At 34.4% G+C, this 16,081-nt stretch overlaps 1 protein-coding gene, 1 long non-coding RNA gene and 1 pseudogene across 5 annotated transcripts; all 3 read right to left on the bottom strand.

Annotated features, from left to right (window-relative positions):
- Positions 1–470: 470 nt before the first annotated feature.
- LOC128032409 (uncharacterized) lies at positions 471–1,757 on the bottom strand. 3 transcript variants are annotated; one of them, XR_008188508.1, is made up of 4 exons: positions 1,476–1,757; positions 1,239–1,317; positions 1,064–1,153; positions 471–904 (listed from the first exon to the last, which is right to left on the bottom strand). It is a non-coding gene; the product is annotated as an uncharacterized LOC128032409 (long non-coding RNA). The 3 variants fall into 3 exon arrangements; XR_008188506.1 differs by having other exon boundaries at positions 1,239–1,757; XR_008188507.1 differs by having other exon boundaries at positions 1,064–1,317.
- A 3,821-nt stretch (positions 1,758–5,578) lies between these two features.
- LOC105798951 (uncharacterized) lies at positions 5,579–8,922 on the bottom strand. 2 transcript variants are annotated; one of them, XM_052621317.1, is made up of 6 exons: positions 8,451–8,922; positions 7,222–8,239; positions 6,952–7,145; positions 6,588–6,624; positions 6,401–6,480; positions 5,579–6,287 (listed from the first exon to the last, which is right to left on the bottom strand). In XM_052621317.1, exons 1-6 carry the CDS (start codon positions 8,549–8,551, stop codon positions 5,810–5,812), a joined length of 1,908 nt encoding a protein of 635 aa, XP_052477277.1. In that variant the 5' UTR covers positions 8,552–8,922; the 3' UTR covers positions 5,579–5,809. The 2 variants fall into 2 exon arrangements, with proteins under 2 accessions (XP_052477277.1, XP_012484673.1); XM_012629219.2 differs by having other exon boundaries at positions 6,401–6,459; positions 8,451–8,921.
- A 1,667-nt stretch (positions 8,923–10,589) lies between these two features.
- On the bottom strand, positions 10,590–13,501 carry LOC105798948 (cysteine-rich receptor-like protein kinase 44; annotated as a pseudogene).
- Between the last annotated feature and the right edge of the window lie 2,580 nt (positions 13,502–16,081).

The raw sequence follows: 16,081 nt of genomic DNA, 5'->3' as shown, positions 1-16,081 counted from the left end.
GAAACGCTGCGTTTTGGTTAAGGTATTTTGCGGCGCTTACAAATAAACGCCACTAATGATGTTCTTTTACGGCGTTTTTTTAAAAACGCCACTAGTTGTTCGGGTTTCTGCGGCGTTTTGGGATTAGCGCCGCTAATGCTCGATTTTTAGCAGCGTTTGTTTATCAAACGCCACAAAAGATGCCGCTCAAAGCCTATTTTGGTGTAGTGATACGACTCTAATGACTCCATAAATATTCTAAAAATAATACTTATGAGTCGACACAACAGAAATTTGTGGTCCCGAACCATTGTTCCATCACCACTGAAAATCGGATTATTACATGCATGGTGATAAACCAACATTCATTCAGTCAAATAGAATTGAGGGGATTAGTATGGTCGTGGATTTGATCGATGTTCATGAAGGAATCTGGAATGAAGAGTTTGTGCGCAATACCTTTAATGAACAGGAGGTTCAAAGTACACTATGTATCCCGCTGTTGCCTGATGGACTAGCTGATGAGCTACGATGGTGCCTTGATAAATCTGGTGAGTATACAGTCCGTAGTGGATATCGTTTATTGCTACGAGGTTTTTCTGGGTCGGGTAATGACCGTTACAGGAATATTGAACCTTATGTGAGGGATTTATACAAATACATTTGGGGATCAAAAGCCCCGGATAAAATGAAAATTACAATTTGGAGGCTAATTCATAACTATGTGCCTACAAGGAAAAATCTTCATAACCGATGACTACTTCCTGATTCTGCGTGCTACTATTGTGGATTGGAAGCTGAAACTACGGTCCATGTATGTCGTGATTCTCCATATGCGATTCAAGTTTGGGAATAGTTGGGGCTAAGATGGGATGCACAAACGAATGGAGCTGATATCAGGCCCTGGTTGTCCCACCTATTTTGTCTGCACAGTCAACACAGGCTTTTGATTACAGTCACAGTATAGGCGCTATGGTTATCGCGCAATAAGCTAATGCGTGAGGGTAGACGACAGTCGGTGAATGATGTATGTACCTTTGTACTAGGGTATGTTAAGGAGTTAGTGATGTTGGAGAAATCATACCTGGAAACTGTGCACGAGGCCCTTGTCCAGTGGTGTCCGCCAGAGTCCCAATGGGTAAAAGTTAATTTTGATGGGGGATTTTACAGTGACCTAAAAGCTTCCAGTGCAGGAACGGTTATTAGAAATGAGGCAGGGCTGATAATGGGAACATCTTGTACATGGAATAGAAATATACCGTCGGCGGAAGCATCGGAGGCCTTAGCTGCGATTTAGGCTATTCGATTCACGCAAGATATGGGGTTTCGCCAGGTTATCTTTGAGGGTGATTCCATGGGGATTATTTCCAAGTTAAAAGCCCAAACAGAGGATAGATCAGAGACGTGTGTATATATGGGAAGCTCATAGACTGATTGTGCATTTTGAGCGTTTTAAATTTCAACACACCAAAAGGGGTGGGAATAGGGTGGCTCACCTGCTTGCCAAGGAGAGGTTTCTTCAGAGACGTGACATGCAATGGGTAGAGGAGGGGCCTTCGGTGGTTATGCGTTTGGTGGCGGAGGAGGCGATGAGCTTTCAGTGTACTGCTAGATGAGTGGAGGTGTTGGGATTTGCTGCATTTTGGATTAGGAGCAGCGACTGTCTGAAAATTCTTCATACGGTTGGGTCAAACGGGGAAAATGCATTAGATTTGGAGGATTTTATGGCTGGCATACAAGGAAACTGTTGGGTTTCTTTCTGGTTTTATTTTCTTTCGTTTACCTGATTTAGCAAATGATTTTGATTGAATGGTTTTATTTTATGGTTAGATCAATAAAGTATGCCAGATATTTTATTAAAAAAATGTTAAAATATTAAAATTAAATATTATAATATTCAATATTATTAAATATACATATTTAATAACATAATAAATTATTAACACCCTTATATAATTTATTATTTTAATAAATTATTTAAACTTTAAACTTTAAATCATATTCTTAATATATTATTGAAAATATATATTAATATATTAATAATAAATATAAATATTATTATTTTATTTGAGTTGGATTTGTTGATGTGAGATTTTGAAATAAAAAAAACTACTGACTTGGTAGTGTATAATTAAAAAATGTAATTAACCTTAATTTAAAAAAGTTAACATTATTAACATTTGCACTTGAATTTTGAAATCTAAAATTAGAGGGACTAAATTCTTAGAAATACAAGTATAGGGACTAAATTCCTAATTTTTGAAAGGTGCAAGGACTATTAGCATATTTTAACCATATTTTGATTTTATAAATAGGTATTTGTTTAAATCATACTTAGTTGATTAAGTCTTAGTTCGATTAGCATGGGCATTGTTGTCAATGCAGGAGGACGTGGGTTCGAGTATGCTGAAGCGCATTATCCTCCTATTTATGAGTTGAAGAGGGGTTATAGGTAGTTCTAAGCATTATGTAAAAAAAAAAAAAGTAAATATAATTAGAACCTATAATGAGATAGTTAGAAAAAAACCTTAGTTTGATTTATCCTTTCTATCTTTAATGTGTCACCATCAATTCTCATATATGTAATATATGTAATTTAAATTAAGTTTATAAAATATATTAGTTAATATAAAATATTATCTTATTATAAAATAATTTTGATTATCAACAAAAATGTTACTATAATATCTCATAACAAATATATTTATGTTGTGTTTGTTTCATTAAGAACAACTTTTAGAAAATGATTTTTGAAATCGTTAAACAATGAACAATATTTTATGCGAATCATCCAAACACCAAAAATATCAACTTCTTGAAAAACCAATTCATTTTTAGAAATCATTTTCCAAAATTATTTTCAATGAAACGAACATAACCTATGATTTTTTATGAATATTTTTTCTTTTTTTTTACTTCACCCTTCATGCTTGAAAACTTTTTCTATTAAGAATTTCTTGCTTGAGATAAATAATATTATATTTCAAAAATTGTGCTAATAAGCATGGAACAAGCAACATCATCGTTTCACTTGATATCTCTTCCCAAAAACAACTATTGTTTAGAATAATTATTGTTCGAACAACCATTATTTAAGAATAATCATGTTCGAATTAGCTATGTTCAAACAAGGTTTCAGTTTACAATAGTTGTCATCTAATGTAGCTATCATTTAAGAACAATTTCTATTGAGAACAACTTTTATTTAGAATAATTACATTCCAAGAATAACTATATTTGTTTGGAGCAACTTTTATTTAAAATAATTGTGTTTTTAAGAAAAGTCAATATTCAGGATAAGTACTTTCAAGAAAAGCATCACTACAAAACAACTCTTGTTTGAAACAACTTCTACGTTGAGAACAATTCAAATTTTGGAATAAGTCAAACAATTCTTTTTCTGGAATAACCCTCATCTTGCATTTCAAGAGATGTTCCGCAGAAGATGTTTCACGTGTTGTTACTTTACCGAAGTAGAAGAAGTGAAAGTAATCTCGAAATATGACATAGTTCTTGGATTATCTTCACTTTTGGAATGTTTCGGAGAGTTTGGCTTGGTGGACCAAATGTGGAGATAGTTAAAAGAGTTCTATTGACATTTTCTTATAACACTGAGTGCTTCTTTCTTCTTTTGGAAACATATATAGTAAGCTTTTCTTCACTATTTACCATCTCCATCACCAACAAAACCCTTCACCATCTCCTCTTAACCATTAATTTCATTGTAGCTGAAAATTCATTTCATTACTCGTATTAATTGTTTAGCTTTATAACTCTCATTCCTGAGGCACTATACTTAGGAGTCATTCACAATCAGTGAAGGGACTTTTGGGCATTTTTGGCATTTTGGACTTTTAATAGAGCACTCTCTCTCTCTGAAATTCTCATAACTGTTTCTTTGATTAATCTTTATTGTTAGCCACATTTCTTTTTTCCCTATCTTACTAATCATCATTTGCTGCTACACTCAGTGTTATCAGATCTGTTCCAGTTTTCCTCTCCACCTTCTTTCGGTACATCTCGTTAATTCACTTGTTTGCGACGCTTTCTCCCTCCACAAAAAAAAAATCCTCTACAATGGGTTAACAATTAGACTTGCATTTTTAAATCTAAAAATAGAGAGACTAAAATTCAAATATATGAAAGGTAGAGGGACTTAAAAACATATTTTAACCAAAGAAAATTTTCCAGCCTAGAAATAGGCATTCCTTCCTGCCCCCACTTCGAAATCCCATAATAAGATTGACCTAGTACTGTTCTTCCCCTCAAAAATCACGATCAACAAAAAGTTTTAAAACCCTTGAAAACTCAGCATCCCAAGTTCCCATATCTGTTTCAACAAGATCCTACTAACAATGTCTCCATCTCTAGAGACACTGACCCACTTATCTTCATTAACTACTCTCTTTCTTCTCCTCCCTTTCATACACTCATCCTCAATGCAACATCTCCTTAAGGCTTGCCTGTTTGTCTTTTCCCAAACAATGTCAAATCTTATAAACTCGACCCTAATGGTCACTTGGAAGTGCACCTAGAAAGCCCATGCATGGCCAAGTTTGATGGGAGAGTGCATTTGATGGTATGGTGATAGCTAACCTTAGTGATGGTGGGCTTGTGGGAGTTGAAGGGCTGTCTTAAGAAGAGTTGTTTTTGTGGTTGCAAATTAGAGGTATCATACTGAATGATCCTTCTTCTGGGTTAATCTTGTTTGATATTGGTGTTGCTAATAAGCAATTGTCTATTTCTCTCATTGAAGATCCTCCTGTTTGTAAGCCTCAACAAGGTAAATTTGGATATAATTCTTGGGGGGGGGGGGTTCATTTTTCTTGTTTCTAATGTTTGGTGGTCGAAAACATATTCTATTTTCTTGTTCTTTTAGATGTTATTGGTGAGCATAAAGTATTGAATATAATTAGTGTAGATCTATAAATGCTTTTCTTCTCATATTTGTGCTCTTGATTATGCTTGGCAATGTTTTGGAAGTAAAAAAAGTTTAAACAATGATGCACTAATGGTTGGAGTCCTAACTATTACATCTCCTCCCAAAATCTAGAAGTTTGTAATGGTATAAAAAGAGTCGATTAGATTATTTATATTAATTTTGTAAAATAACTTTAATTTTATTAAATCTAAACTTCATTTTAGGTCTTATATTAAAATTTGCTTCGGGTTAGTCATACATTAAAAGTTCAATTTGATTTAGAAAAAAATTCATTCATCTTCAAGGAAGTCCATGTATTTTTATTATCATAAAACTTTATATTCTTATTAGATGGTTCAAAAATACATACAGAAATTTTAAAGATGATTGAGTTTTTTTGTTGTTGGGGAATGGGGAGTATGATATATTGTCCAAATTATCAATAAGCTAACCAATAATTATAACGATTAACCTCAAATAATTTTAGTTGATTGTGTTTTAAATTAAGTTAAAATGTAAGTTAGCTAAGTCAACTTATTTTATTGAATTTCGATCTAAATAAACTCATTTTATTGTTACTTCAAAGGAAATTGAAGAAAATATTCGGAAATACTATTGAAGAAATAATAACATTATTCTTCAGGAGTGCAAGCTGTTTCAGCTTTTTAGGCAACTGAATGTTCGAATAAAAACTGGTTACAAAAATTTAAAATTCATAAAGAAACAAGACATAACTATTGATTTTTGTATGCCAATTGTTCTCCTGAAAATTTTCTTTCTTTTTTTTCAAAAAAAAAATGACAATAAAATAAAGAAAACAAAAAACAAAACCAGTTGCCTGCACTCATGACTCTTTATAATCAATGACTGCATAAAACCATTTACCAGTAACACCATCTGCTCTCAAAATTAGTAGCCATTTATCTGAGGCCTTGGAGTTGGACCCATCAACCGAGAAAATGGCATCTGGGTCCGGCCCGGTGTACCCCTTTGCCCACCATATTGGTCATCTTTTTTCTGATCAGAGAATGATTTCGAAAAGGCTTGGGCAAGCTCCAGAGCTGATGTTACTTTTCCATAACGTACACCAGCCACCTGAGCAGATACTGGATTAGTCTTCACCACAGGCTTACGCCAAGTCTCAGGTGAAGGCTGCCTCTCCTTCACTGGCGGTGCTTGCTGCGGTCTTTCAGTTTCCCAGCCATTCCGCCTATTTTCATTTCGCCAATTGCTCCTCTGCATGTCAACTCTTCCATTGTCAACACGATGGTTCCTCTCGGATTTTCTTCCACCTCTCTGATCAACAGGAGGATTCTCGACTCTTTCACCATGGCGAGGAGATGCTTGGTCAGCAGCTTTTTCAGTCCTCGTAACATTATGTTTGACCCTTCACGTAACAATAATGACATGCTATTATTAGGTTTTGGCCAATTGGCGAACAAACCTGAAAAAAGTAATGCAAAATGTCCTAGAATCACATTCAATACAAGAAATCTCTACCTATCAACATGTTGAACTGGCTCATGATTTCTATCATCTATTCCTCTTTCCTTTAGAACCTGAGAAGCAGACCGGCAATCCTATCAGGTATTAATATGACAATCACAAAAAATACCAAGCGTGAAGCTATAATAATGGATAAAAATGATTAAACATTCCAATAAGAAGACATGAGAGATTCACTCACCAGTTCTCGAGGGCGAGCACCACCAAACAATGAATTTCTGCATCAATGAGGCTTAGCTAAGTAGTTATTCATTAAACCTAAAGTGAGGATCAATTTCATTCCAACATTACCGTAGAAGTCATTAAGGACATGCAAACAAAATATTGATCCGTTATATGCAACCACTCATTCACTAAGCTAAGAAGTATAAGGTCTAACATTCGAATTAAGTAATGACAGATAAGTTCTACTCTGGCAAACAGGTGACAAACAAAATTAAGGACTCTAAAATTGCATTCATTGTTCCATAATGCTTTAGTTGTTTCACAAGAACGCTATACATACATACAGAGTAACATTAACTCATAGTCTAGAAACATACTACCTTTCCTTCTCAATGTTCCCTTCCAATTGTTCGATGGGCTGTGAACGTGGCTTTAAATTGAGCTTAGGACGATCCACTGTCTGATTCCGACTCTCACTACCAGCTAAACCAGGTTTTGAAGTATGCAAATGTTCATGTGAATGGTTACCAATTTCAGTATGAGTAAGCATTAATTCACTTGGCTGCTGGTGCCCCTATTTCAAGCATTTATAACAATTAGGGGTGGACCATATGAATTCAAACTTCAATTGTATGGCATCAGAAGAATACCTGCTTAGGATCAACAACAGGTGATTTGGGGCCATCTAATCGCTTGCTCCGAGGAAATAACTTCAACTTGGGTCGCTCAGATGCTTCTGCCAGCGCTGATGGCGACGACTGCAACTCATAACCACCAAATTTGCCATCAGAATGAGTTGAGCGAACTGCTTCACTATGTAACATTGATTTATTTTCTTTAACTTCCAAATAATTAAGATTACGGTTCCTTTCATATTCCGGTAACTCCTTTCTCCCACCATGAATTCCATCTTCAATATTCAACCCCTTCTCCACATGCCTTGCCAATGACACATCAGAATACTCCCTTCCACCCGCAAGGCTCATTCTGCTGTACATCTTATCATCATAACCCTGGGAGTGCAAACCATTTTCTACTTCTGAATGTTTACTAACATCAATATCTTTCTGATATTGAAGGGACTGCTTTGACTGCCATCGACCCGAAGAAACCTTTTCAAGAGCACTAGCATGAGCCAACTTCGAGACAGCACTTTGTTCAGACCATGCAGACTGTACGGGCTCTGCAACACTAAACGACATCTCCTTCCTAGATGTCCATGCGTTAGGGTATGGTCCCGAAGCAGCCTGCCCGTGGTTCCACCCCAAAGTCTGAGAACTCAAACCACCACGAGCAGCTTCAGACACTCTACCAGAGTGTGAATGCCCCCTTCCACTTGACAATGGAGATACAGGAGCTGATCCGTGTCGGCCTGAAACCCTACCCGCATAAGCAGACTCTGGCTTCAGCTCCAGATGTCTAGCCGGAGCCCGAAAACTCTCATCACTAATGGTTCTACGTGGGGCAGAAACTCCATCTAACGGCGTTCTTTCATCCTCATCGAAATTTCGACCAATATGAACTGAATTGGTAAGAAATGGGGTTTTATTATCAAAATGCCTAGTTGCAGGAGATGAATTAGGCCGAGCACGGTGATCTGGCCGGCCCATGGGGTTTCCCCACGATGTTCCCCTATCATAACCTGAACGATCGGAAGGCCTAACAATCCTGTTCCCATCAAATTCAATAAGAATAAAGAGAAATATTAACAACTAAGGTTTCAGTTGCAGATCCAGTGGCTGTCAGATCTAATATAAAACGACCCAAATTCAACATTTTGAATTATACCCAGAAAAGCATACATCAAATAGTAAAGGGAAAAAAAGATAAATAAAAAATAAAAATAAAAATAAGTGGAAATTAAAACTAGGGTACTTACACGCCCGGGGCAGAAGGGAGAGGGAGATCAGTTGGGATTGAACCACCATGAAAATCTTTTAAAGTCATAGTGTTGCCACTGAAAGCCTTCTTCTTCGACATGTTTTTCCCCTTCGTTTCTTTATCTCAAATTCTTACTTTCTCTCTCAATTATATTAATCAAAGAATTCGTATATGCAAATAGAAAATAAAAAATAAACAATTCAAAAATAGAAATAGAGGAACCCCCGGATGCAAAAGAAGAATGGAGAAGCTCTAAAATGGTGGAGGGCGGGGGTTGCCTCTTACTTGCAATCTCAGGCCCTCTGTTTTTCTTTTTATTCTTTTTTTTTTTGGCTCTACTATACAAACAAAAAATGGTTAATGATTCTCTCTCTCTGTTTCTGGGTTTTCTGATCTTTGTTTCTTCAGCTTTCTTTTAGCATCAAATCAGGGGTTGAGCAATTCAATTGCGAGTTCACAACACAAATGCATGTTGGGCTTTACTGCCTTCAACAATATATATTGAATGTAATCATTTTGGGGCCGACTATTCTATCATTGTTACAACTTGGTCCAATTCTAAACTTTGGACCTGGCGTTTTTCATTACCATGACTATATGATTTCATTTCTAGCTTCTTCCTTTTTTTTTTTTCTAAAATTTTTTAAAAAAGATAGGGTTTATTATTTTACTTAAATATTATTTCCCAAAACTTACTTTTCAAATTCTAAAAATATTATTTTAAAAAATGTTTTTATTACTACCTAAATGTCGAGTTTCTTTATTTTTATTCAATAATATATATATAATCTATTATCTATTCACTATGTAATGATGAGAAAGCGTTGTTTAAATTTACCACCTGTGACTGTCGAGATTATGTTGAATGCTTTTAAGAATTTCCTTAAAATTTTGTAATGAAAAAGAATTGATGTAATAGATAGGAACTTGCCTTTTGTATATGTCAAATTCATGGATGATTTTAATGAAAAAGTTTGACACCTAACTTTAAGCACACTTTGCTTCCATAAAATAAAAGATAAAAAATTATTCAAAATTCAACTCTCTCAAAATTTTCTCATTCGATTTTCTCGAAAACATTCCATTACATTGACAGTAATTTATAAGGGTTAGGTTGAGTTAAACGGTTAAAATTTTATTTTAACCTAAACTTGATACTCGCGGGTGCCAAGCTCCATAAAATGTATTTATTAAAGTTAAATTTACGGTACATAGTAAAAACTTAAATATATAGAAATTTGACATATGTGGATGCATACATTTATTAGGTTTAAGTTTATGGTAAGTGATGAAAACTTAAACATAATTAAACAAAGCACTTATGGGTATCGAATTCTATATAATTTACTGATTAGGGTTAAGTTTATAATAAATATAAACTTGATATTTGCTAAAGACTATAAATTTATTAGGTTTAACTCCCAACAAAAAAAAAAAAAATTTCATATCGAAACTTGACAGTTACAGATGTTGAGATAGCTTCACCATTGGGACATGAAAAATTTGCAAGCATAGGTTTCACATAAAAATTTGACATAAGCTTGTTGTAAAAAAGCGGATTCTAAAAACGTAACTTTTACATAAACTTTTTTAATAAATAATATATTATTTGACCATGTCAAAATAAAATAAAACCTAAAAATATGATTACCGTCAATTTATATTATTTGTTAATAAGTTTTAAATAATTTCTTACTTGTCAAAAATAAATAAAAAAATTGATTACTTGAGTTAATCTCTAGTCTCTAGTTAACTTTTAAGTTAGATAATTTTTAAATATGATATATTAAATGTTGATAATTTAAAAATTATATAAAACAAATGGTTTTTCTTTAAAGAATAGTTTTAAATAATTCTTTTTAAAAAGTATTTAACTTTTTTATAAAAATATATTATGTGGGATTAAAAACATAAACACCCTATTATGTTAATCAATAATTTATATATAAAAATTAATTATATTTTAATTAAATTGTCACCGTGACTTTGAATGAGCTTAAATGTAGATTTTCTTTCGAGATTTAAGAGTTCGAGAAAGTTATAATAGAATTAGAATTTTTTTTAAATTATTAAAATAAAATTGGTTTTACTTCATTCTTAACTTAGTTTTTGACTCTAATAATTGAGTAGGGTGTCATCACTCAATTAATTCAGGCTACAATCTTTTATACAAAAAATAAAACGAGAATAAACTTAAAATACACCATTTGCAAACACTACCTAGGAGATAGCTCACTAATTGAGACCTCGTTGCGGGGCAATGGTGGCAACTCTGTGTTGGATTGGTTTGAAGCTGATGCCGATGAAGTTGACATATCAAAATTGAAGTTGCTCCGCATGACAAATGCTGGTTGTGCCGGCAGGGCGAGGGTGGTCGAGAAGCTATTCAGCATCAGAACAACCGAAGCCATGGTTGGTCTGGCTGCTACTTTTTCCTGAACACATAGCAATGCAATGTGAATGCATCTCATTATCTCATTCCTCGAACTATCACCCAATGTGGGATCAACTAGATTCAATGCCGTCCCTTCTCTCCAGCTTCTCCATGCCTACCAAGGAATCAGCCAATGTCCAATTTCAACAATGTAAACATATAACTCTTTTAACATTGGCTTTCAGTCACTAGAAGTCATATATATACTTACAAAACCTAGTATGTATTCGTACTGCTCATCATAACGGAAGCTATTGTTTCTCTGGCCACTTATAATTTCTAAAAGCAATACACCGAAGCTGAACACATCTGATTTTACTGAGAATTGTCCATGGAAAACATATTCGGGAGCCATATATCCACTGCAATTAAGGGAAGCTTCATTAGTACAGTTCATATACATATGTTTAATATCTAAAAGGCTCCTAGGATGTCTTGATACTTACTGAGTTCCCACAATTCTGCTAGTGCTGCCTTGTGTTTCATCCTGTCCAAACAATCTTGCCATCCCGAAATCTGCAATTTTAGGAACCATCTCTGCATCTAATAAGATATTACTTGCTTTGAGATCACGGTGAATAATTCGAAGCCTAGAGTCTTCGTGAAGGTAAAGGAGTCCACGAACAATGCCATGTATGATTTTGAACCGTGTTTCCCAATCTAGTTCAGCACGCCTGATCCGATCTACGTCATCACAAAACTTTCAGATTAGTGGAACAAATTCAAGGACTAAATTTGGTGCATGTCCTTGCTGATGGCTATATACAGTTAAAAGGAAAAATATACAAAGTTGTAATAGAAATGCAATCTGAAAATGAAATTTAAACTGAAACATTACCAAAAATGAAATGATCAAGGCTTGCATTTGGCACAAACTCTTAGATGAGAAGCCTTTCCTGTTCTTGCAAGCAAAAACCAAGGAGCCTAACTAAATTGCGGTGTTGAAGCTTGGCAACTAATTGCACCTCGGTCTTAAATTCTAAGTCTCCTTGACCTGATCCTTTAGACAGTCTTTTCACAGCAATCTCTTCTCCATTTGGAAGCTGACCCTGAAAACATAACAATATACATATGAACCATAAGTGGCTTTTGATAGATTTAGAAATACAGTTCATGTATATTCATTGACATAGCAGTACTATTCTTTGCCTTGTAAACAGCTCCAAATCCTCCTTGACCAAGCTTATTTGCATCAGAGAAGTTATCGGTTGCAACCAAAACAGAATCGAAGCCGAATTGCAAGGAATCGGCCCCGGACATCTCATTATCCGCATCCTTAGCCGCAAAAAGGCAATATAATTATTGTACAATTTCTTCCGCAGCTGATCTACACTTACTAGTTGTTTGTTTGGTCTTTGTTTCATTATATTTTAGAGAATCCATGTCATGGTTGTGAGTGAATTTACTTACTTTCAACTTTTATAGATATGTCTTTGTTTCTTTTGGGCCTCTTAAAAATGCAGATGGCGATGATAATTAGTATTAGAAGGCCAACAACTGAAGCAATAACAATGATTACAGTTCGAGTTGTGTTATTCCCATTTCCTGCAAAACACAAATTTAGAATGTTATCATTCTTACGAACATACATATAATATTAAACCACTGCAACCTAACAAGCAACCTCCAAACAGAAATAAGTAAGCACATATTAAACCACTGCTCATTTTGTTGGTCTTTTATTTTTATTTTATTTGTATTTTTTTGTTAATTGCTTTGCTCTGGAAAAAGAAAAGAGTACAAATCGATTCTTCACCTGGAGATGGCGTCGGAGAAGAAGTTGTTGGAGGTGACGGTAAAGGAACTGCGGTCTCATTATAAAAAGGGTTAGACTCAAACCTCAACACACAGTTTGGTCTAAGAATCCTACATCCCATCCTTCCATAGCAACACCCTCCAAGCTCGCTCCTGCCGTAATTTAGACAAGCAGTGCAATTTTGCTGGTCCATATCTGGAGTACACTGTACCGTGGCATATACCATTTGCAAGATACCAGTCAGTGCATTGCCAGCTGCGTACTTGCGGAGTGGGCCACTGGCTGCAGCTTCGCTGCTTAGATTATTCAATAGTTCACTTAATGCTCGATTGAACTGAGCAGGGTTCGATGCATTCATCGGGTTGTATTTACAAGTACGAGGATCATTCTCCAGCAGCCCGTACAGGTCTCGGTTGGCGTACCGCACCAAACAGAGCTCGGACCAAGCGATGGCGACCTTGTTCCGGGGACAAAACTACTTGAGTTCGGTTGCGGTAGAGTTGAGGCAAGTGTTGCAATCGGCTTGGTTCATGTCACCCCTGCAAAGTGCGATTGAGTAAACCTTGTTGGGGCTTTCTCCAGCAGATAGATTGAAAAAGCCGTAATTGAAATAACTAAGAGTGGCGAATCGGGAGATGATGCTATTGAGGTTGGCCTCGTAAGTGTTGTTTGGGGTGTAATTGCCGCTGCCTTGATTACAATCGTGCTCAAAGTAAACAGGATTAAGCTGTGCAACGATAAGAGTAGGGAGGAAGGAAAGAACAAGTGAATAAGAAAACAGTGGAACTGTTGTTAAAGATCCCATTGCCAGTGGAACAATCAATTACGAAAACATGACTCACCCTTCTTACTTATAAGTTTGGCGCAGCTGCCTACGCCGGTCACTAACCAACAATCAGTAAGTCAATATTACAGGGCCCTACAGAAGACCTTGAACATACAAAGTTGAAGCTCAATCATACCCGTTTTTTAATTTTATAATATATTAAATTATGTTATTTTTATGTATTATATAATTTATAACATAAAAAATTTATATTTATACTAATATATAATATAAATATTAAAAAATGTTATGTTACCTATATATAAATTTTAAATTTTAAATTAAAAATAATATAAATATTTTTATGATATGAATATGTTTAAAATGAGTTTAGGTTAGTTATTTACAAATACAAGTAGACTTGGACAAAATTTTTGTTGATATTTCGGGTTAAGCTGAGCTAAGAACCTTGGACAAACATAAAATATGTTAATACTAAACGCCCAAACTCGACCTGACCAGCCCATAAACACATCTATAACTTAAATATATTAACCCACTACCATTCATTCAAAGTGTATAATTAGTAGAACTTTTTTTAATCTTTATTGTTTTCAATGAAAGAAAATTATTGATATTGTTTTCAGGGAGGTAGTGTTTGGAAAGACTAGTAATTGAATTTGAATATATTTGGTTGTAATTACTAATGAGTGACATGTTTGGATAATGTTTGTGTAATAGTCTATTTTTGTCCGGGCCCAAAACTAAAATCCAAAATAAAAAAAATTACAGTCCATCAAAGTCCAATTCAGATTAAATTAACCTATTACATATCAAGCCCAAACCCTAAACCCAAATTAAACTCTAGCCCACAAAACTTAAAAAAATTTTAGCCAAAAGAAACCCTAGGTGCGCTGCACCTAGGTCCGCCCTTAGGCCTACTCCTAGCCGCTGCACGCCAGCAGGACCTCCTCGCACGCCACCACCCCAGCACGCGTCTGACACTTGCAAAATGAAGAACCACACGCAATAGCAGAAAAGACAATAGCAAGACAAAAAAAAAAATAGAAATTAGGAGTTTTGTAATCCGGCTATAAAAGCCTGAATTTCATCTTTGTATTTTTTTTACGCGGACATTGATCCTAAATAAAAAAAAATCCATCAAAAAACTGAGGAAGGTTTTAAAGTTATTACTTTTTATTTTGATTTAAGGTTTCTCTAATTTTTTATTTTTATTTTATTATTATTTTTAAATACAAAAATAAAAAGAAAAGGAAATAGAAGCTTTCCTGATCGCCCCGCAAGCCCGGCGTCGGAGATCGCTTCGCCGTTGTCGGAGTCAAACGAAAAAGGGGATAGGGACCTTTTTCTTTCAGTCTCTTGGGTTGAAAGGACCCAGCCTTTGATTACGCCGTAAAACGGGGCCAAAGACCCCATTTTCCGCAACGCAGGCCACTGGCCACTGCGGTGGCGTGACGGAGGCCGAGAGAACCCATAGGCTGGATGTGGGGAAATTTCAGAGAATAACTTAACAAAATATTTCAACAATTTAGTCCCTAATCGATAAATTCATCAAAAATAACTTAATAAAATATTTTTAAATAACAATTAATATTTCATATTCATCATTTAACATAAAAAATCACTATATTTATCAATGGAAACATTCAAAATATTTAATAGTTTAAAATTAAAGGTACAAGTTAGCTAGACCTAGTTGCAATGATCTCAAAAATATAAAAAAAAAATATTAAAAACGATACTAAAACGGAATTACATGCATCTTTGAAAACAAGGCTGAAGCTTGAACCCTTCCATGGAGTTTTTCTTCTTTCAATTTCGGTGGGAATTGGTTTTTGGAAGATGAACATTTTATTATATTAAACTTTATTCACTTTATTATTGTAATAACATATAATTTAATAAGAGAATATGTATATAATTTACCTATCAACCAACCCACCATATAAAAATGGAATAATTACCATTTAAAACCCTAATTCATGTTTTAGTAATCATTTAGCACAAATTTCTAATAGTAGTTAAATTTTATAATTTTACGATTTAGTCCTTTTGCTTAATTAACTATCGAAACGTTAAAATTTCTTAACTAAACTTTAATAACACCTTAATGACACTCTGTAAATATTTATAAAAATATTTATGGCTTGGTTTATAGAAATGAGGTCCTAATACCTTATTTTCTAAAATCACTTGATTTTAGGGTCTTACCACTTGAACTTAATTAATCATTCAAATAGCATAAATTACCATATCAAAAACCTTTTAAAAATCATAATTGACTCATGAATATTCATAAATAATATTTACGAACTTAATCGTCGAATTTGGTGGTCCCGAAACTATTGTTTCCGACACCACTGAAAAACAAGCTGTTACAAAAATAATAATAAACTAATTTTTATTAATTTATTAAAATTTATGTATTTTATGTGTTCGAATGCATATTTTTGATTCAAATATTTTTAATTAATAAATCCTTTATTTATATAATAAAAATTATATATAATTTTATTATATATATTGTCAAAATTAATTTTTATTATATATATAAATAAAGGTGGTCCATTTATGGTGTACACTGTACCGTAGCATACACCGTTTGCGAGCTACTAGCTGTTGCATTGCCAACTGCATGCTTGTGGAGAGGGC

Source organism: Gossypium raimondii, chromosome 9, assembly GCF_025698545.1.
Source record: "Gossypium raimondii isolate GPD5lz chromosome 9, ASM2569854v1, whole genome shotgun sequence".
Taxonomy (NCBI): domain Eukaryota; kingdom Viridiplantae; phylum Streptophyta; class Magnoliopsida; order Malvales; family Malvaceae; genus Gossypium; species Gossypium raimondii.
The sequence above is the reverse complement of the archived record's forward strand: the minus strand, read 5'-3'. Positions and strand labels throughout refer to the sequence as shown.